The sequence below is a fragment of the Pituophis catenifer genome, unplaced genomic scaffold, assembly GCF_029215685.1.
Source record: "Pituophis catenifer annectens isolate HBS135680 unplaced genomic scaffold, rPitCat1.0.hap2 SCAF_2, whole genome shotgun sequence".
NCBI classification, from domain to species: domain Eukaryota; kingdom Metazoa; phylum Chordata; class Lepidosauria; order Squamata; family Colubridae; genus Pituophis; species Pituophis catenifer.
In genome coordinates, this window is record NW_027256882.1 from 140,729,378 (window position 1) to 140,751,010 (window position 21,633).

General features: G+C 41.9%; 1 protein-coding gene across 4 annotated transcripts; it reads left to right on the forward strand.

The window, feature by feature from the left end:
• Positions 1 to 1,624: 1,624 nt before the first annotated feature.
• GPRC5C (G protein-coupled receptor class C group 5 member C) lies at positions 1,625 to 21,003 on the forward strand. 4 transcript variants are annotated; one of them, XR_011600024.1, is made up of 6 exons: positions 1,625 to 2,099; positions 12,242 to 13,315; positions 16,718 to 16,812; positions 18,276 to 18,434; positions 18,594 to 19,331; positions 19,466 to 19,512. XR_011600024.1 is itself a non-coding variant. In XM_070937704.1 (5 exons), exons 2-5 carry the CDS (start codon positions 12,286 to 12,288, stop codon positions 20,596 to 20,598), a joined length of 1,359 nt encoding a protein of 452 aa, XP_070793805.1. In that variant the 5' UTR covers positions 1,625 to 2,099; positions 12,242 to 12,285; the 3' UTR covers positions 20,599 to 21,003. The 4 variants fall into 4 exon arrangements, 3 of the variants coding, with proteins under 3 accessions (XP_070793805.1, XP_070793807.1, XP_070793806.1); XM_070937704.1 differs by lacking the exons at positions 18,594 to 19,331; positions 19,466 to 19,512 and adding an exon at positions 20,524 to 21,003; XM_070937706.1 differs by having other exon boundaries at positions 18,594 to 20,608.
• Positions 21,004 to 21,633: the final 630 nt, after the last annotated feature.

Sequence of the window (21,633 nt, forward strand, 5' to 3'; positions counted from 1 at the left end):
TAAATCCGTTCAAGAATGAAATGTGGTCAGCATTATGATTGAATAGTAAATCACCTGTTTTATTTGCTCTGCCCAAAAGTGTCTTTGGAGGTGGATTTTGAACCAACTTGAGGGCCCCACAGTAGCCGGAAGATTTAGAGACACCTATAGAAAGCAACAGAGTCAACCACAGAAGGCTAATCCCTCTCTGTTTGCCAACTATGGGCAATTATAGCAGAACCACCTTTTGAGAACTATGTACAATCTCAAAAAAAGGATTTACATATCCAATACTTCTCCATTCTCTTACTTTGTCACATTGGGCTCATACTTCATTTCTTTTCTTTTCTTTTATGTAACTATGTACTTCAGGAATCATTCTGTGGACTATGTCTGTATCCCAAAGCAGTCCCTCACAGCCAGTAGTTCACTATGCTAACGCTCCCTGGGACAAATCTGCCCTTTTGGCAATGCTATATGCTATTCTATTGCCAATGGTGCTATTAATTTATAGTTTGGCTGAATTATAGCTGCTACCCTAGCAGGCAGGTTGCCATCTTTCCAGCTCTAATTTGTGTAATTGGGCTGCTGACCTCAGGATGACTAACAGGTAAAAAAAGGCAGACAGGCCCCACCCTACCCTTAAAGCCAGCAATCCTCCTCGTTTCTTTCTCCATTGTATCCTGCCTTGGTTATCTTTACAAATAACTCAAGGCAGCAAACATATCCAAACACACCTTCCTCCTCCCCTATTTTCCTTGCGAGGTGAGTCGGGCTGAGAGGGACTGACCCAAATCATCACCCAGCTGCCTTTCATGACTAAAGCAGCGCTTGAACTCACCATCTCCCGCTTTCAAAGTGGATCTAAGCTATGTGCTTAGAGCTCAAAGCATTGTTAGAGACCCCACACACCCACTTTACAGTCTATTTCTGTTGCTCCCCTCTGGGAGGAGGTTTCAAAGTATTTCTAGCAGGACTTCCAGATTCTGTAACTGCTTTGTTCCCTATGCCATCCGTCTGGTAAACTCGCAAGATTTGTTTCTCTTGCCATGTACATGTATATATCCGAAGTAGACTGTGTTGTTTCTCGGTGTCATATATGTGGGTACATGCATAATTTTGTATTTATTTATTTATCCTGTCATGTTTATGTTTATATTAGAGGTGGAGACCCTTTGAGAGCTGTATGCAAGGTAATTTCATTTTAATGTATGCCGATTAGTGTACATTCAAACTGACAGTAAAGTATCCGATTCCTATCCTCAAAATATCAAGGAAATTTAAGAGTAACCCCTGGCATAATTTCAACACCAAAGGTTGAATAACACCAATTGTATACAGCTCCTCTGAGGCTATGCAGAGTTCTCCAGGAATTTCCTCACTTGGGCGTTTGGTGAAACTAAACTGAAGTGTGGGGGGGGGAGAAACAAAACAAAAAACGTCCCTCTGGAGTCAAACCAACCAGATTCTCGACTCTTTCAACTCCTGGGATGGGATTTGTTGTCTCGGACACAGCCAGAACGCAGAAAAGAAGAGAAGAGGCGTGGATGAAACCAGCCCGAGCGCCAGCTACAAAACCAGGTCTGGAATTGCAGCGCCACACAGAACCTAGGCAGGGGATGAGCCGAGGGAGGCGGGACGGGGCTCCTGGTACGTAAGGCGAGAGCTCGGTTACTCGACACCCAAAGATTTCTCCGCCAGCCGAGAAGCGGAGCAACGGCGGTGATTTATTAGCCTGCAATCTGGTTGCCCAGAGAGGCTGGCAGACGGCCTGATAAGCACCCTGAATGGAGCCTGATGTCATGCTAGTGTCAAGCTGGTAGCTTCCCAGAACAGAAAGCCCGGGAGCGTCACTCGAGGAAGGGGGGGAAAAAAAAAAGAAGACCTTGCTCAGTCTCGCCTCCCACCCGCGTCGTTCCCAGCCTCGCCACGACACGCCTCCCCCTTCTCCCGCCACCCGCGCCCGCCAGCTCAACTTTCGGCTCCGGCCGGTGGGAGAAAGGGTCCCGGGGGGGGGGGGGGGCCGGCCGGCCGGACTGCCAATCCCACCGGCTCCTCAGCTCCGTCGATCTCCGATCTTCTTGGAAGGGAGGAGCGCCTATTTGCCCTACCTAAAGCAGGTAAGCGTTGGGGCTTGGGTCCTCGCTGGGGACGCGGGCTCCTCTCTTCTGCGGAGGGAGTTGGTTCGCAGCCGAGCCGAGCCGAGCCCGGGGTCTCCTTCTGCTGACCCAGAAGGTAACTTGAAGCATGGAAGGAGGTGGGGGGGGGTTGGTTTCTTTCAGAAACAGCAGCGGCGGGGAAGGTGGGGGGGAAGGAATGCCTTAAAATACAAAGCAGCCCTCCTTGCTTCCTGTTAGACGGTTCTCCTTCTTCGCTTCTGCTTTGTAGGAACTGGCGCGGTCAGGTCCTCTTAACACACGCCGGAACTATGGAGCCGCTGGTGGATGGTCCCAGTTCTTTTCTAAAAGTATAACTTAAGGGTGGCGATAGGTGTTGGGTGTGCGTCTGTGCGCGCAGTAGGCATTTAAATATAGGGATATGCGTTTGGATTATCCGACGTTGTTTCTTTAAAAAAAAAAAAAAACACCACAAAACCACCATAGCAAGGTTAAAAGCTTAAAGCTTTAAAACCAATCGGGAACATTCTATAATGTTTTGTTTGAGGAGTGTGATTGAGGAAAGAGGAAAACAAATAGCCCCTCCCAAAAGGTGGTGAAGTGCACCCAGGGGCTTAATATGGTGACTGGGAATTTGCAAGGCAAAAGAGGGATTCTTTAATGGTTGGTGTATTTCTGTCTCCTTTTTCACACACACACACACACACAGGGAGGGGGGGAGGGAGAGAGAGAGAGAGAGAGAGAGAGAAAGAAAGAAAGAAAGAAAGAAAGAAAGAAAGAAAGTACACACACTCACAACACACACTCTTCCACTCAGTCCCTCCCAGCAAAGGGGATTGAGAAATGCAACAACTGTTAAACATGAAACAAAAGAACCCCAGGTTCAAATTCTTGCTGAGCCCTCCTCAAACCTTTTGACTGGTTGGAGTGGTTAGGAGCATGACATTAAACAATATATTTTATCCCCTAGGGCCTAGGGCATTGGGAAGAAAGGGAAACTATAAATGTGCCTGGGAATTATTATTTTTTTTTTTAAAAAAAAAGCTATTTGGTGGTACTTCATGTTTCCATAAAGGGTGGAGAATTGTGGTGAGTTGGCTTTAAGAACCAAGCTACCTTATGGATCCTTTTTGGTTTCAGGTAGGGGGGTCTAGGTAGTGGTGGGATTCAACCGGTTCTCTGCCCTAATGATTTCTTCCAACAACCAGTTTGCCAAACTGCTCAGAATGTTAACAACCGGTTCTCCCGAAGTGGTGTGAACTGGCTGAATCCCACCACTGGGTCTAGGGATTTGTTGTACTGTGCTAAGATACAGAACTCTTGAGTTTGGGCAAGCATTCACAAGGGTTGTGAGTAAGTCAAAGGAGAACATTTCCTTTTTGCCTCTATTCTGCAAACAAACATGAACTAAATTAAACTGGGACTTTGCTTCTTGACTGGGAACATAGAAGATAGAATAATAGAGTTGGAAGGAACCTTGGAGGTCTTCCAGTACTTTCCTAGGCTAAATGGGTGAAGTTGGAATCTGTGTGAGTATGCCTCTTCAAGTCAATGTTGACTCCTAGCGTCTGCCTGGACAAGTCCCTGAAGTCTTCTTGGCGAGTAAGTTTTCAGAAGTGACTTGCCATTACTTCCTTCCTAGGGCTGAGGCAGAGAGACTGGCCCAAGGTCACTCAGCTGATTTTGTGCTTCAAGCAGCTCATAGTCTCCCAGGGCCTAATCTGTTGTTTTAACCACCGCACCAAACTGGCTCTCTTGAAGTAATAATTCATAAGCTGCTACAAGCCGTTTCCATGATTTTATCAAGCTTCCTTATCAAAATACACTTCAACAGATAACACTGCAGAATTACTCAGTCGCTTTGACATCTGGAGCCTTCAGAGAAGGAATAATATGTTTCCCAGTCAGGTAATGGCAATATATTTGGTTTACAACTCTTGTCGTTTCTAACTTTCAGCCTTTGTGGCTGAGGCTCATAGGAGTTGCAGTCAAAACCATCTGATGAACATCAATTGAGGAATGTCAGTGCGTATGCTCTAGGAATTAGGCCAATATATAATATAGACTGATACCTTCAGTCAGTATTATGGATACTGTTTGACCTCTCAAAGCTGGTCTGCAGAATTCAGGCTATCATAAATTGTCAATAACAACATAACTCTAGACTGCATTACAAGGTTATGAATTTATAAGAGCCCTGGTGGTGCAGTGGCTAGAATGCAATATTGTAGGCTAACTCTGCCCCAGCCTGGAGTTCGATCCTCACGGGGCTCAAGGTTGACTCAGCCCTCCATTCTTCTGAGGTCGGTAAAATGAGAACCAACATTGTTTGGGGGAAATATGCTGATACTGCCCAGAGAGTGCTGTAAAGCATGGTGGGGCAGTATATAAGTCTACATGCTATTGCTATTTTATGCCTTCTTTTCCCCTCCTGCCGGCCAAAAGAAATAATTGCTCACTGCTTCCTCCTTCCTCTGCCATTTCCACCTCTCCTGCCTACTACAGAGATTCATCTGGAAGCAGCCAACCTTCTTGAGTCAGAGCCAGTAATTGCTTCTAGATACCTTGGAAATGGTGCCTGTTTCCTGCAGAGGTGTGAATCATAGAAGAAAGGAATTTCTAGGCCTTTGTAGTTTCGGGGCTGTTCTGCAGTTTGCCTTGGAAAGAAAAATTACCTATAGAAATAAAGCAACTTTTCCTATTATTTCTGTACTCTCTGAAAGCTCTTGGGGAGAGGGGGACTATTATATATTTGTGTGTAAACTGTACTTACTTTGTGTTGTCTATGGATGCAATGAGAAGGCAGCTCATAAAAGCATCTAGGGTAATGTATCATTTGGTAAAAGTGGAGAAATTGAAACAGAAGTGTTTAATAAAAATGTACTGTGCCTCCTGGCCTGCCATGGAAACCAGATGTCAGAACTGCGGCTTCTCATAGGCCCTTGATGCTGTTCCCCTCAAGCAATATTTCCATCCTCTCTTTCTTAAAATGCCACATGTTATTTGCAAAGAGAATCTGGGAAAAGTAGATCCAGGAAAGTAGCTCATCTTTAATCCATCTGGAGCAACGCTGCCTTTTCCAACCAGCAGTGAGTTTCAAACAGAGGTGCTTTTTATTTCTCCTGCTAAGTGAAGATGTATGGAGGAGAAGCCTGCTGCATTCTTAAAATGAAATAAGCAATGTTGACATGGGTCTCCAGATCATCCCTAGATAGTGGGGTCGTTCTAGACGAAACTAAGATAAATCTCAGGTACCACAACAAGGATAAACAAATGTTTTAATCAAGAGCTGCCATGTAGAGAGCCTTCACATAATGTATTGTAGAATGCAGAGTTTCTATTTTTGTTTTGCACATAGTGATTATTACTGGTCAGGAATTGTAAGCTTGAAAGTGTCCTTTCATCAAATGACTTATCTGACCAGATGTGATTCAGTGTCATCATCCAGAGAACAACTTTAGAAATACGAGAAGCTTCCTAGAGTGATGCCTCCTAAAAATTACATGTTTGTAATTGCATCTGGGGGCTATAACATGTGAATGAGCATTGTACAAGAAATGAATTCTAATTGGAGAGAATGATAGCATGGATCTTCCCAGGGATGAAATCCAGCAGGTTCTGACAGGTTCTGGAGAACGGGTAGCGGAAATTTTGAGTAGTTCGGAGAATTGGCAAATGCCACCTCTGGCTGGCCCCAGAGTGGGATGGGAATGGAGATTTTGCAATATCCTTTTCCCAGGAGTGGGGAGGGAATGGGGATTTGGCAGTATCCTTCCCCTGCCACGCCCACCAAGCTACACCACGCCCTCCAAGCCACGCCCACAGAACTGGTAGTAAAAAAAATTGAATTTCACCACTGGATCTTCCCCTCCCCCATTCCTTTTAGAGTCATAAATGGGGGAAAAGGCATATCTGTTTTAGTCCTTTATCAAGTATTAGTTATATTCTGATTTGAATTTTTTTTCCTAAGTGAAAAAATGAAAGCCCTCACCAGCGTAACAGTATCCTAAACACTGGTCTGTTTCTGCTGATTCAAGATTGGAACTAAAGAAAGGTTAACAGCTAAGCTATCTTACTGATCAGTAGTTTGAGGAAGTTTATTGGGGGTGGATTTCCAAGGAACTGGCAGGGAAGTAAGCATCAATGTTTACTTAAGGCTTCTGCAACATTAATTAATGCTGAATCAAGTAGTTTGTTGGAGCACATGGGAGCAGGGCAAAAGTGCTTGTTCTAAGAATAGAGATGACAGTAACTAGCTTGCTCTGAATCCCTATTTGTTTAGTATATTTTTAATCCAGCCTTTCTGATTTTATCCAGGCATTGATTGGATAAAATCTGTATTGCATGAATTTTAGCAAAAAGGCTACATCATCTGCTAACAGACGATGCATTGACCTCAGATTTTTCTTGTTGTTAGATAGGACAGCTATATTTGGGATATTTAAAAAAAACCCAGTCATTCACTAGAAGATGACAAAATCTTAGGTTTTTGTGTCTCATCACTATCCTCTAGTATCTGTGTGGATATATATGCAACTCAGAACTGGTAACCCTATGCTGTGTAGAGAAAAATAATCACTGTGTTTGTGTGAATAAATATGTATGTGTGTGTGTATAGACGGAGCCATGCTCAAGGAAGCTACATTAAATAGGCTATGATGGGAATGAGAATTGAGGAAATTATATATTGCACTAAGGAAGACAAAATTCCTTCCTTCCTCATGTTGAACTATCCCAGAATGGGGGACCTCCACCACAGTTAGAATATGCAGGCCAAGTTGCCAGGCCCTGTTTTCTAAAAACTAAGTTATATGAACTTTGGACTTGCAGTACAGTAGTTCAAATACCAGAAATACCTACATTTGTGGTGTTAATTCTCAAGCTGGAGCAAGCAGGTTTAAAACTAGAAAATTGACAGCTTCCAAATAACCATAATTTATTTAGGGCCAGCATGTTAGTGATGCTGCACACATCATTTGTCAGGTGTGTATTTGTTTGGGTCATCATTGGTATGTTCTAAATTGACTGATACTTTGCAAATGTTTTTCCCAAATGTTTTTCCTCCATTCATAAAATGAATGTGTGTGTGTGAGGGGGGGGAGGGAGGGAGAGGGAGAGGAAGAGATTCGTTTCCTGATAAGTCATGCAGAGTAGATTTAAGCTTCACAAATAATGCTGTTTAAAGTGAAATGGCACAATATTGTGCTAATAAGGAAACAATGGGTGTTGTAGCTCAGCAGTCTCTTAAATTAGGGAGTTTAGCTTTTGTTTATATAAGTAATTTAAGGTGTTATATGATAATGCATTTTTAAAAGGAATATTTGATGTTCAAGTGTTTGGATATTTTGCTTAAATCTCTAAAATCTGCAAGCTTCCTATGGTATGTAGTTGCTTAAAATATTTTGGTGCTTCCATTGCTAAGCCTGCACTTGGGTATATTAAAGGGATATTGAGGATGCTGTAGCTTTTAGAGTATAATGCTAAATCATCTCTAAGCCAAAAGTATAATATTCTATAATGGTAAACCTATCTCTGATGTCTAGAACATGCAACTTATCCAGTGCTCATTTACATAAGCTTGAAAAAGATCATGTAAATATTAGAATTAATAGGGTTTAAAAAGCTCTTATTAAATTAGCTTGCCATTTTTTACTGTATGGAAACACTGCTGGAAAAAAAGTTGGTAACTTAAAAAAAAACTTTTATATAAATCCAAACTGCACAGAATCATCACCATCATCCAAGAGACAATGACTTGGGCTAGTTATTTCATTTTGGTTATTACGTTGTTACTGGTTAAAAATCTGTTGTCAGAAATGGTAGTAAAATATTCATAGAGACTAAATAAATAGAAATCAACTGGGCAGGAAATTCATTGGCCTGATGCTTTCTTGCTTAACCACAGCTTATAACTTTCCTGCCTTAATATTATTATTTTTAGCTGTTTGAAAACAGGATTCATATGCTTTCAACCCCAGAGGTTCAGCACAATATTAAAAACTAAATTTATAACTGAGATTCTCAAGTTTTCATCCAAACAACTGAGATTCCACATTAATAATATCTAACAAGTGTATACAGTAAGAGCTCAGTGACTTCCTGATCTGATCCTTAGCAAACGGGCCCTTTTAAAGGATCCCTAGTAAAAATTGTTGCTTTATATTATGGCACTCTGATGCACGGTCCCTTTAAACTAACGCCTTTGGTGTCAAGATTACTATTGGTAGACTGTGAAAAGCCAGATATGGAGAAGGTTTAAGAGTTCTTCTTTAGCTTGTAATGTTCAGCAAATAGGATGATAGTCTGGATGAGTAGGAAATGAGGTTTTTTTTTTCCCCTATGGAACTGGATGGCTGCTTTTTAGATCTGAAAAGGCATGAATCCATAGACATGAAGTGGTTTATTTACATATGGAGGAAAAGTCAGTCCTTCTAGGGCAGAGCTGCCTTCTAAATAGAGAGGAAACCAAAGTCTACAAAGCTCCTAGGTATCAGCCCCTGAAACACACATTAGCCCTGATTGGTCCTGGTCTTGCAATAATCAGATTTGGAGATATGCGAGCAACCCCCCCTTTAGAAATACATGGATTCCTCTGAGCCTGGGAACTAGGCAGTCCTGAGTGAGAGCCCAGGAAAGGGAGGGCTAGAGGGTGATATCTCAGAGGAACACAGCTGATCTGGCAAATGTTTTATACAATGAAATGGAGGGGAAGAGTTCTTATTATGGTTGTTACCCAAAACAGTTTAGCCATGGTTCTTTATGTGGAGTCTGTGCATTTTCTCTCCTCTCTGCGCCCCCCCTCCCTTAACCCTTGCACTGTTTTATCTAAAGCAGAGGTCTTCAAACTTGGCAGTTTTAAGACTTGTGGACTTCAACTCCCAGAATTCTCCAGCCAGCATAGCTGGGAGTTGAAGTCCACAAGTCTTAAAGCTGCCAAGTTTGAAGACCTCTGATCTAAAGAGAAGATGTAGTGTTAGCCTCCTTTTCTCTCTGCAAATGTCACAAGTCTGTCACTAGCAGCTCTGTCACAACTTAGCAAAAGAAGTGGGAGATGGCACAAACCTTTTCTACTGCTCGCAGGAGAAGGAAAGGCCTCTCTCTTGAACTTGCTTTGAACCTTTGTTAAATGTTTACATCAAATGTTCATCCCTTGGGCTTTTCCAGTAGCCACCAAAAGCAGCTTATTGGTATACCAACTAACCTGCTTGACTTTAAAAAACAAACAAACAAACGACCATGCAATCTCTTGCTTCTCTTGGGACAAGTGGGTGGAGCTGTGTGTTTACTGGTTAGATGCCCTTCCTGATGCCTATGCGGAGTTTGCAGCAATTTTCTCTTTGCATCCTGATTGAGATTTTCTTGTTGATAGGATACCCCATCTACCTCTTATGTGTTTCCAATATATTAATTTCCCCAGAAACTAGAAAGGAAGAGGGGAACAAAAACCCTCTCTTTCTAATTTAGACAGGCCATCTGCTCAGTGGCTACTGCCATCTTATTCTGTGTCTTTTTAAAGACTGCTGCTTGTAGCTTTTGACATCAGATGATGACTGTTTTCTTTCTATTTTAACCTATTCTATTGCAACCTATTCACAACTGGGCTGTGTGATGGTGGGCTGGTGCACAGGCACCGGCGCTCACAGCCCTACTGGTACTCGCGGTGAGCCACTGCATGAGTGGGGGCACGCATGCACCTGCCCCTCATACAAAACCATCCCCCTTTCTCCCTCTCCCCCCTCCACACTGGGCCACAAACCTGGAAAGGTTGGGGAACACTATCTTAGGGTATTTTTTTTTAATTCTGTGTTTAAGATTTGATAAGTACTTTTACAGTTTAGTGTCATAATACTTCCTTTAGTATAGTCCCTCAGACTGCTCTAAGTTTTTAACTGTGCCGTAAGCCACAAAACACAGTGAGGCAGAAATATAAATTTCAGTGATGCCCTTGAAGTGATGTCTCGGTGCCTGGAGGCCGTGCGGGCCTGGATGGGGAGAAACAGGCTCCGACTCAACCCTTCCAAGACTAAGTGGCTGTGGCTTCTGGCGTCCCGATATAACCAGCTGGTGCCATCGCTGGTTATTGGGGGCGAATCACTGGCCCCCATGGAGAGGGCTCGCAACTTGGGCGTCGTCCTGGATCCATGGCTGTCTTTAGAAGAGCATATGACAGCCGTGGCCAGGGGGGCTTTTTATCAGGTCCGCCCGATACGCCAGTTGCGTCCCTTTCTGGATCGGGACTCCCTAAGCACGGTCACTCAGGCACTTGTCACTTCCCGCCTGGACTACTGCAATGCTCTCTACATGGGGCACCCCTTGGGGTGCACCCGGAGGCTCCAGTTAGTCCAGAATGCGGCCGCGTGGGGGATTATGGGAGCGATGGGGCATTCCCATGTGACACCTCTCCTGCGCGAACTGCACTGGCTTCCGGTGGTCTTCCGGGTGCGCTTCAAGGTGTTGGTGACCACCTTTAAAGCGCTCCATGGCTTAGGGCCGGGATATCTACGAGACCGCCTTCTGCCGCCAATAGCCTCCCACTGGCCAGTTCGCTCACACAGAGAGGGCCTCCTCAGGGTGCCGTCGGCCAGACAATGTCGGCTGGCGACCCCCAAGGGGAGAGCCTTCTCTGTGGCGGCACCTGCCCTCTGGGATGACCTACCCCCAGAGATATGCACAATACCAGACCTCCGGACTTTTCGTCGGGCCCTGAAAACACATCTATTTCATCTAGCCGGGCTGGCTAGATCCCATCCTTTCGGTTTTAATTTGAAATTGGTTTTAACTGGGTTGTTTTAAATTGAGGGCCGAAATTATTTAATGTCTTTTAAATTGTTTTTTAAATTTTATATGTTATGTTTTATCTCGGCTGTTCACCGCCCTGAGTCCTGTTGGAGAAGGGCGATATTTAAAATCAAATAAAATAAATAAAATAAATAAAGAACTGCCTTATAGTGAATCAAATCATTGACCTATGTGTTTCCTTGTGGCTTCTGTCTGTATCATGTTTTACCCATAGTGAACTTAACCTAAGTTTATGGATTTAATCTAATTTTGGGGGTTCAGTGAGGCATGAATTCACATAGGCTTGGTCAACCACAAGTTAAAAGTGGCAGGTTAATTTAAATTTGTGTCATGAAAAAATAGCTACTGAAGGGCCATATTAGCTGCAGTTTTTTTAAACCTAGACTTCAATGTTACTTTGGACACTACTACTGGATTTTCTGACCTTAGAAAACTGTAGGATCACATGTCCTTAAATTGATCTGAGTGCTGTTGTTAGTTAAATAATATACACAGATTAGGAAATTAATTCTTGATTTGCCTTAGCTATTAGCCTTCTATGATCTAGATTTAGGAAACAAATCAGGAGAAAGTGCTGAGTCATTGTTCTCCCAAATAAATTGTCTTCCAGATTTTTGGAGTACAACTTTTCTAAGCCTCAGCCAGCATGGCCCATGATTTGGGGGTGGGGGTGGGTAAAGTTTCCGAGAGCCATTAAGCTGAATAAGTCTTGATGTATAATATTCAATCACCCAGCTCTGTTACTTTAATAAACTTGAATGTTCTCATAATTAAAAGTTCTAAATTTAGCTGTCCTCTGGAACATGTAGTTTGACTGGCATGGAAAAGTGCTTTTAAGAAGTAGAGCTGTATCAAATAAACCTGGATCCCTGGCTAACCCTCCCACTGTAAGCAGTTCTATCTTCCCCAGTATTTCTCAGGGTAATAATCAACCTATGACAGACACCTTTAAGAGCCTAGTAGTGTTCTTAAAGGTACTTGAAGAAGTGAACCAAAGAGGCCTAACTAACATAGTCATAACTAGAATGGAATTAGAGAGACCTCAACGTTTTGTATGGGCTCCAAAATTCTGGCTACATAACCCTTCTAAAGATTACCATCATATTGTAATGTTTAATATGACACAAGGATTAAGGGAAAATATTCATCTAGACAGTGTTTATTTTCAGGTGTAATAAGCCCTACTTTGTCTTGGTTGTTTCCAATTTGGTGTGTGATCCTTGATACACGATCCAAAGGCCAAGTAATGATTCTCAGTTGCAAAAATATTGGATATGTCTGGAGAAGAAAAATACTAAAAATATCAGCATTTTCATATAGACACGGTATCTTTTCTTTTTCTTTAGTTCTTTCCTGAAGAGCCAAGAATATTTGCCATCATTCCATCGTGATGGCTACACCCAGGACACAATTGCCATGTCTTTGGCTTCTTGTGCTTTCCATGACAACATGTTTTGCTCAAGGGACTTCACCACCACCATCTCCACCACCAGGATGTGGCAAGGACTTGAACTCCATCTACTACAACCTCTGTGACCTATCTGTCGCCTGGGGCATTGTGTTAGAAGCCGTGGCCAGCTTTGGTTTTGTCACCAGCTTTGTCCTCACTGTGGTCTTAGTGGCCAGTCTGCCTTTTATCCAAGACTATCGGAAGAAGAGCTTAATAGGGACTCAAGCTTTCTTTCTGTTGGGCACTTTGGGGCTTTTCTGCTTGACCTTTACCTTCATTGTCAAGCAAGACTTCTCAACATGTGCTTCACGACGCTTCCTCTTTGGTGTCCTCTTTGCTATCTGCTTCTCCTGCTTGGCTGCCCATAGCCTCAGTCTCAATTTCTTTGCCCGGCAAAACACTGGGCCTCGGGGATGGGTCACCTTTGGCATGGCTTTTGTCCTCGTCTTGGTTGAAGTCATCATCAACACTGAGTGGCTCATTATTACTGTGGTAAGGAATGATGGTACTGCCAAGGATCCCTGTGACCTGAAGAATGAGGACTTTGTCATGGCACTCATCTACGTAATGTTCCTGCAAGTAGCTACTTTCATTTCTACGTGGCCTGTCTTGTGTGGACATTACAAGCACTGGAGAAAGCATGCCGTTTTCATTCTCCTCACTACTTCCTTTTCCATGGCCATCTGGATAGTATGGATTGTTATGTATGTTTATGGCAACCAGCAGGACCAGAGATCAACTTGGGATGACCCCACATTGGCAATTGCTCTTGTCTCCAATGCCTCGGTTTTTGTTTTGTTTTATGTCATTCCTGAGATTTCTCAGGTGATCAAGCCAGGACCAGAGCAGGCCTATGAAGATGATGTCTACCCCACACGGGGGGTTGGCTATGAAACAATCCTCAAGGAGCAGAAATCCCAAAGCATGTTTGTGGAGAACAAAGCTTTCTCAATGGACGAACCTTCTTCAGGTAGGCATGTGATATTGGTGAGGAGACCAGGAAAAAAATGTAATCAGAGGAACTGCATGCTTGCTAAACATATCTTACCATGTTTTTATGTAGACATGAAAATGATTATAGGTAGTCCTTGATTTACAACCACAACTGGGCCCAGAATTTTCATCGTTAAGCGAAGCAGTTGTTAAGTGAGTTGTGCCCAATTTTATGGCCTTTTTTGCCACAGTTGTTAAATGAATCATGGTTAAGTAAACCTGGCTTCCCCCATTAACTCTGCTTATCAGAACCCAACCAGGAAGGTTGAAATGGCAATCCCAGGACACGGGGTGGGGGCGGTTTGGGTGTGCGTGTTTGGAACTGTCTTAAATACATGCCACATGCCAAGAACCTGAATTTCCATTAAATGATTATAGGGTACTGGAACAGTAATAGGTTTGGGTAATAGGGTGGTTGTACGTCACTTTTTTCAGTCCTGTTGTACCTTCGAATGGTTTTAAACAAATGGTTGTAAGTCAAGGACTAACTGTCCTGAAAAATTATTTGCTCTGCTTCTCCCTTCCCCCACTTTTAGCATAATGTTGCCTATGGGTGGATATCATAGTCATTGGTATCTGTGACCGAGCTGGAGAAGACCAGAAAAATTGATGCATCTGGTGGTGATAGAGAATCAGGTTTACACAACTTGCTATCTCAGGGTCTTCTGTTATGGTTGCCTGAATTTGTAGATTCCCAAGAGTCCTGGATATCCTGTAATCTGTACAAGAATGGTACTGTCATTGTGGCACACATTTGGGACAGGGAAGTTAGATAGCATTGATGCCATATAATTCTATTCTATGATCTTATAACAGTTCTTGGTCTCCTCTAATTTTGTAGTTGAATTTTCTAACACTGTTGGACAGTAGCTCAGTAGATGGAACAATATTTTTTCATAGCTTCAAAACTCAGACAGGTTTGCTAAATCTGAGCTGCTCTACTATTTGGTTTTCTGTCTTAAAATTTATATGTAGAATAAAATAATAAAGTTTTACGGCTATATTTTATTGGACGGAAGTAAATCTAGTGGAGTTTATATCTAAGTTTATACAGTGATAAGTGATAAGTAAATTTATTATGTGTTTACGAGATTTCTAGGCTCATACCTTCAGAAATATCCCTATATTTTGAAATGGCCAGAAGCTCTTCCTGCTGAGAAAGATAGAAATGTAGTACTATAAATAAAAACCAAGATATCACATTAAAACTATTTTCAGCTAAGGTAAAATCAATTTAGAATAGCACATCCAGTAGCTGAGTTCATCTTTTTATTTTATATGATTTGAGGAGAAACCGGGTAAGATCTGATGCAATGCAGGACAGAACCTGTTGATTATGTATCATATACTGTACAAATGGACTCAATATAATAAGGAAGATTTATTTTAGGTACATGCGTCAGTTTGAAATTATGGTCATTGGCTTACTGATTACATCAGCCATATTACTAAGGCTGGAGAGAGCTGAACTTCAGAGCATTAAGACAACCAACATTGTCTCTTGAGTGCCATAAATCCAGATGGATTTTCTTGTTCAGAGAAAGTCTCCAAGCACCTTGAGCTCATTAAAACTTACTTTGTCTATAGTTACCCACAAACAAGACTTTGTTTTATGGGTGGCTTATGAAACAAAAGTCCCAGTAGCTTTTTGATGGCTTTTTCATTGGAGTGCATCGAGCAGACGATGCTAATAAGCAACAGCAACTCACTGGAAAGAATTATAGATGTGTGTTTATACAGGTGTACTTGTAAGAAAGGATACCATTAATTTGGGGAAGAGCTGTAAGGGTTTAGCTTTTTTAAAAAAGTACAGTAGTGGCCAAAATTGTGGAAAACTTTTGGGAGAAGTGTATTTTTGAAGTTTGATGGCTAATAACACCACTCTTTTTCAAGATAATTATATTCCACTCCTGGAATGGCCTGGGAATAGCCCAGACCTTAGCCCAATTGAAAATTTATGGAGCAGACTAAAGAAACTTGTTAGTCAAGCCATCCAGCAATAAAACCCAGTTAATAGAAGAAATCATTCAATCTTGGTTTCACATTATAACGGCTGCAGAACTAAAAGACTTGGTTCACTCCATGTGATTCATGCTAAAGGTTACCCAACTAAGTATTAACTTCCATGGTGATAATTTTTGTATATCTCATTTTTTCTACGTCTTTCACTTCTTTATACTGTAAATGCTATTCTAATAGCAAATCCTTCATAAAAGTTACTGCATTAGATTCTTAATTAAATTATCTTTCCATTGATATATAGTTTTATGGTACTACTCCCCCCCCCCCCAAAAAAAGTGGTGTTATTAGCTAGATTTAGAAAATACACTTTTCTCAAAAGGTTTCCACAATTTTGGCCACTACTGTATATACTTCTATACAAACTTGTGACTTTATTTGTTTGGGTCTCTCTCGCTCTCTTTTTCAATTTTTATCTTTCCCTGCTCCTGGAGCTATAAAAGTACCTGGACACATAAACACAGTATGCTAACATTTTAATACACTATACAGGTAGTCCTTGACTTACAACTGTAATTGAGTTCGGAATTACAGTCATAAGTCATGGTTGTTGTGAAGTTGGGGCACCCTGTGACTGCATTCAATTTTACAACCTTTTTTTTTTTTGCAGCAGTTGTTAAATGCCATGGTCATTAAACAAATGCTGCAGTTGTTAAACACAGTGGTCATTAAATGAGTCCCTTTTCCCTAATGGGCATTCTTTTTCAGAAACCAGAAGTATACATAGGAAGCCAGCAAAAAAAAAAAAAAAAAGCCAAAAGCTGTGGGATGCTGCAAACAGTTGTTGAGATTTTGTCCCCAAAATTGCTTTTAGTATAATCTTTCTCTTATTTCGCATGAAGCCCTACAGTCTCAGGGGGAAGCTTTCTAATAAGGCTGTGCTAGAAAATTGGATCTAGGACAACTCAGCACCATGGTCAACTTGCTGCGGTACAAGACTTACATTAATATTGAAGAAATGGTGGAATAGAATCATTAAAAAAAGGATGCAAAAGGCCGGGCAAAATAGAATGTGAATGACAGAAATTAAAATAATTTCTAAATTATTTTAAATACTTAAAATTGAATTGCTAAATTGTCCCACAATTGAGTTGTCCCATGGTGAATTGTCCTGAGATAAATTGTCCTGGGGTGAGTTGGCCATGGTGAGTTGGCTGCAGTAAATTGACCGCATCAGGTTGTCCCATTCTGAGAAAATCAACATAATTTTATATTTAGATAACAAGTTATCTTATATAAGTTATTGCCCAGCATTCTTCTCCAGAGCTTGCCATTCAAACCATGCTATCTAGTTTTGCTCGTGAAAATGTTTCGAATAGTGTATTTAAATGTTATTGTCCTGTGGTTTCTCTCTTTCCAGCTAAAAAGCCTGTGTCCCCATACAGCGGATACAATGGGCAGATTCTGACAAGCGTCTATCAGCCCACAGAGATGACTTTAATGCACAGTGGGCCTGTAAGTGAATATGCGGTTGTGCTGGCAGCTGCTTCTCCTTCTCATCTTGCTTATCTGTAGCTTAATTTGTTGGGTAGTAGGCTTAAAACAAACAAATCATGTTTATAAAAGATGTTAGAAGAAGTCAAGCTATGCTTGACCAGAAAAATGAAGGCTTGTCTGAGATGTTAAATCCAAAAACAATGTCAGGTATAGGTTGGAAAGGGCTCATCACAAGCAGGAGTGATTTGAGGCAGGGGTGAAATCCAGCAGGTTCTGGAGAACCAGTAGTGGAAATTTTGAGCAGTTCAGAGAACCAGCAAACACCACCTCTAGCTGGCCCCAGAGTGGGGTCGGAATGGAGATTTTGCAGTATCCTTCCCCTGCCATGCCCACCAAGCCACGCCCACCAATCCATACCACGCCCACCAATCCACGCCCACAGAACTGGTAGTAAAAAAATTTGGATTTCACCACTGATTTGAGGGTATAATCTAGTGATGGCTAACCTTTTTGTTGTCGCGTGACGAAAGTGTGCACGTGCGCATGTGATAGCACACATGCCTGCACCCATAATGCAATACACGCCCCCCGCACATGTGTGCGCAACCCCTGCACCCCCATGCATATGTGTGTGAGACCCCCCCCCCGCCCCACAGCCCGTTTTGGGCCTAGCAGGCCTCCCTGCAGCCTCCTTACAATTGAACTGTAATTGTTCAATTACAGTTACTCTCACCACAGTTCAGTTACTCTCACCTGAGTTGATGTTGCCTACATTAATTTAGTGCCTCAGGTGTTTTCTGTGAGAGCCAGCCCTTCTCCAGCAGTTTTTGAAGTTTTGAACTTGTACAATTAAAGAATTTCAAGAAGCTTAAGGGTTCAGGAAGGTTTGAAGCCTTCAGTTGTGGGTCTAAAGTAAAATGGTAGAAATTCTTTCTGAATGGTGCCCTTTAATTACTTTTTAGAAGTGGTTTACCTTTAAAATGTCTCAGTCTTCCTTGTTCTATTCAATTTTCTCCTGCACAATTCTAAACCTACATCATAGTTACAAGATCTAGCAAATGTCAAGGCTAGTTTGACAGACCTCAGTGAGTCTCTAAGCTTGTAACTATGTTAGGAAATGAGAAAATACAAGTGAGGGGCTCTTTGGTGTTCTCTGAGCTTGGTTGTTCTCTTGCAAATGTTTCATTACTTAAACGAGATAAGCATCATCAGCACTAATGATGTTACCTAGTTTGGGTAATGGAATGTTTGCAAGAAAACAACCAAGCTCAGAGAGCACCAAAGAGCCCTCATTTCAACCCTGAGCTACAAATATTCTCCTTTATTGAGAATATAAGCCTGTGAAAGCCTTTTTATTGCCTTAAAATATTTTGGCATCAGCAATACTGGTTTGGTTTCTTTTGCAATTACAGTCACATTTCCAAAAACATGAATATACTTTTTACCCCATTTTTACTATTTACTATTTTTGTGGGTTCCAGTTGGATGCCCCGTATGATGTCATCCTCCCTCGTGCTACGGCCAACAGCCAAATGATGGGCAGTGCCAATTCTACCCTGCGTGCTGATGATGCTTACGTCTCACAAAGTAAGCAAGCATTGGCTCAGAAAGATGGAAGGAATGGGCAAGTGAGCGAAATGGTAAGCCTTGGATTATTCTGTTTTAATTTTAGGAGCATCTGAATTCTTATCTGACCTTTTCTGCTTATATGCTTTGGGTAAAATAGATCAGTCTGTCTCTTTCCCAGTTACATTCCTAATGTAAAGGACCTAACCTCTTAATGTCTTGTTTTGCCTTAGGCTTCATCTCCATATAGCAAGCACAGATGGTAGAAGTTTTGAGTCCTGATCTCCGCACATCCTGTTCCTTGAGGATGCCTTACAAAGCCTGCCTCCACAAAGGAGCATCTAACTGGGGCAAGGCCTCAGATAGACATGGAGAATGGAGATGTTATCCTGGGAACTGAGAAAATTTCATCTTGGTTGCTGAGGCAATGCATTTCTTTTTCTCATGCATAAACCAAGCGTTCTTTCTGACATCTGTTACAGTAAATCTGACCCAGTAAATCAATGGGTCAGGATGCCACCTCCTGTTCTGTGTTTCAAACAGTGGGCCTTCTATTCTCCTTGGAGCCTTCAGTCAAATTTATAATTCCACCTCTGTTTTGCCAGTATTTTGAGAGCCTCCCTTATTTTCACCCCACCAATCATGGGGCCACATTCAGTGCATTGAATCTTGTTCGTTTTGTACAAACATGGCGTTATGAGTGCTGAGGAGTTCCACTCTACAGATCACAATTCAGCCTCTTGTTTCAGGAATAGATGCTTTCCTGCATCCTCCCATCTCATGTCTACTCCCACAAGAGAAGGTTTTGGAAATTAGAAGGGTATCACTCCAATTCTTCTTTAATAGAGGCCATTCTTCTTAACGGAGAGAGTGAAACTGGTCAAATGTAGCAAGAACTTTTTATTTGAAGCCTGTTTGCTTTCTCCTGATCCTTCTTGCCTTTGGACCAAGCCCTGGAATGTGGCATCATGGTATTGTTTTTGGAATCCTTATTATCTCCTCTTCTGTTAATCCCTCCCTGTTATGAAAATTAAGGCCGCATATTTTATTTTATTTTTTAAAAAAAATGCTCGATGTTTTACTTTGAATGCCTATGTTTATGCAGCAGGGAGGATTTACTTTTACACTGTGGTCAGAGTCTTAAACATCCTTATCTGACGTTGACAACCAAGTTGGTGATTGAACATGCTGGAGGCACCAGTGGACCTGAAAGGAGGAAGCTATGTTAAAATGATACTTTCATTTCACAACACATAAAATGGTGGGATTTGCAAGACTGATGTCAGTAACTGTTTTGTCAAAAAAGTTCATTGCCGATTGTGCTTTCAATATGGGTAAGCCTTCCTTAACTTGATCTTCTCTCAACCTGAAGGACTACGACTATCATCCCAACCAGAGTGGGAGTGCAAGATAACTGATGGGCCTAGATGGGGGAAAAATGCAGATCTATGAAGCGCAAGTGAAGGACTTTAATTGCAAGGAGAGGCCAGAGAGGCAAGAAATGGGTGGTGTTATGTAACTGCACAAACTATTCCAGTGTTAAAGGGTTGTGTGCTGCTGAAATGGAATTTTGCTAGGGAATGGATGCCCTCAGGCTTAAAAACATCTGGGAGTGGCAGTTTCACTACAGAAACATAATTGTCTCTTTTTGGCATTACTTATCTTGCTTTACCTTGTCCTCACCAGGTGAGGATGAGTCACCTCCATTTAGGATATTTTATTGTGCTGATTTATCCTTTCTCATCTTTTTTGTTCTGTTCCCCTGTGTAGAGTGGTCTCCCAGCCACCTCTGATGAAGTGGGTTCTGAGATGCACAGTCTTACGCCTCAATAAATCTATTTGATATGCCTTCAGTCCTTTTCATGATATCCCACTTTCTCTTCATGCCTTGGTGTGCTAGTTCCTGGCTTGTGGCCTGCCTGTCCTTATGCTGCTGTTGTGTGCCATTTTTGCCTCTTCTTCTTCCCTCTTGGGCAGAAAAGGGGTGCTGTTTCTCTCTCATATACTAGCAGGAGAAGGAAGCTACTTTGATAAAAAGAAGCGCTGCCTATTTCTTGCAATGCCTTTTCACCAAGACTTCTCCTGGCCTCCTAGATTGATGTCCTCTGAAGTTTAGCCTGCTTTTATTGTGTAAGCATTTTGAGCAGGTAATTTTTTTTACAGACTTCTCCAAACAAGGAGCCTTCAAATGTGGCGGGGACAGGTGACTCCACGAATGTTCTTTGGGCCATCTTCTGATCGGAAAGGTGTTCTCTACTGCCTAAAGGAGGACCAGACCCTGCCTGTAGAGTCTGTGCTCAGGAAGTGGAAGGACCAAGTTTATACTGACTCAGACCATGGCTAGTCGCTCATTGAGTCATGATTTCTGCCTGTCTTGCTGAGAATGCTGTTCTGTACCTTGCTAGAGGATGAGTCTGCTTCTAGTTTTTGGCTAAAAGATTCTCTGCTCTGATAATGAGGAATGATATAATCTCCCTCTGCTAATGCAAGCTGAGTAAATGGCAGAAGACTAAGGAGGAATGTCCCCGACTGCTGTTTCATCCACGCTACTCTTTAAGCTGAGATTGGGGAAGTGGTTCTTATCAGATATGGCTTTTTAAGATTCAGAATTGTCTTGACAAATTAAATATCTTTTTTCCTAAATGTGGCTTCTGACTTCTTGTCTTGTCATATTCTTTTGTGGGTTTGAGAACAAAGGAGGAAGAGTTGACAAAGAGAGTTGACAAGAATTACAAATATTTCTCTTCTGTGCATTTCCTAACTGATGGATTCAGCTGATTAATAGGAAGGATTTGGACTTCCCAGAACATTGAACTTGATTATTCTATGATTTGAAAACTCAGATCAGTTGTACTTGACACAGGATTTATTTTCTGGACAATGTATGGAACATAACATTCTGTTCCAATCTGGGCAATGTTCTTGTTTTTTCTTTTTAACTTTTTTTAAAGGTTGCCTTAAAAGACAAGTAATCTGCCTAGGTATTTATACTAATGATATTAACTGTAATACATTTTGGAGCAATAAACATTCACTCCAACATGCTCTCTTTTTTCCAGCATGCAGAAATATTCTTCCTTGCGGCCATGATTTCCCCTCAGAATTATTGGATGAGAGTCCCCTCATCTTTATACCAGATATTCCAAAGGTACTTTTCAAAAGACAATTGGACTTTTGGGGGGGGGGTTTCCCCTTGAAAATGTTTCACTTCTCATCCAAGAAGCTTCTTCAGATCTAAAGAAGCAGCTTCTTGGATGGGAAATTAAACGTTTT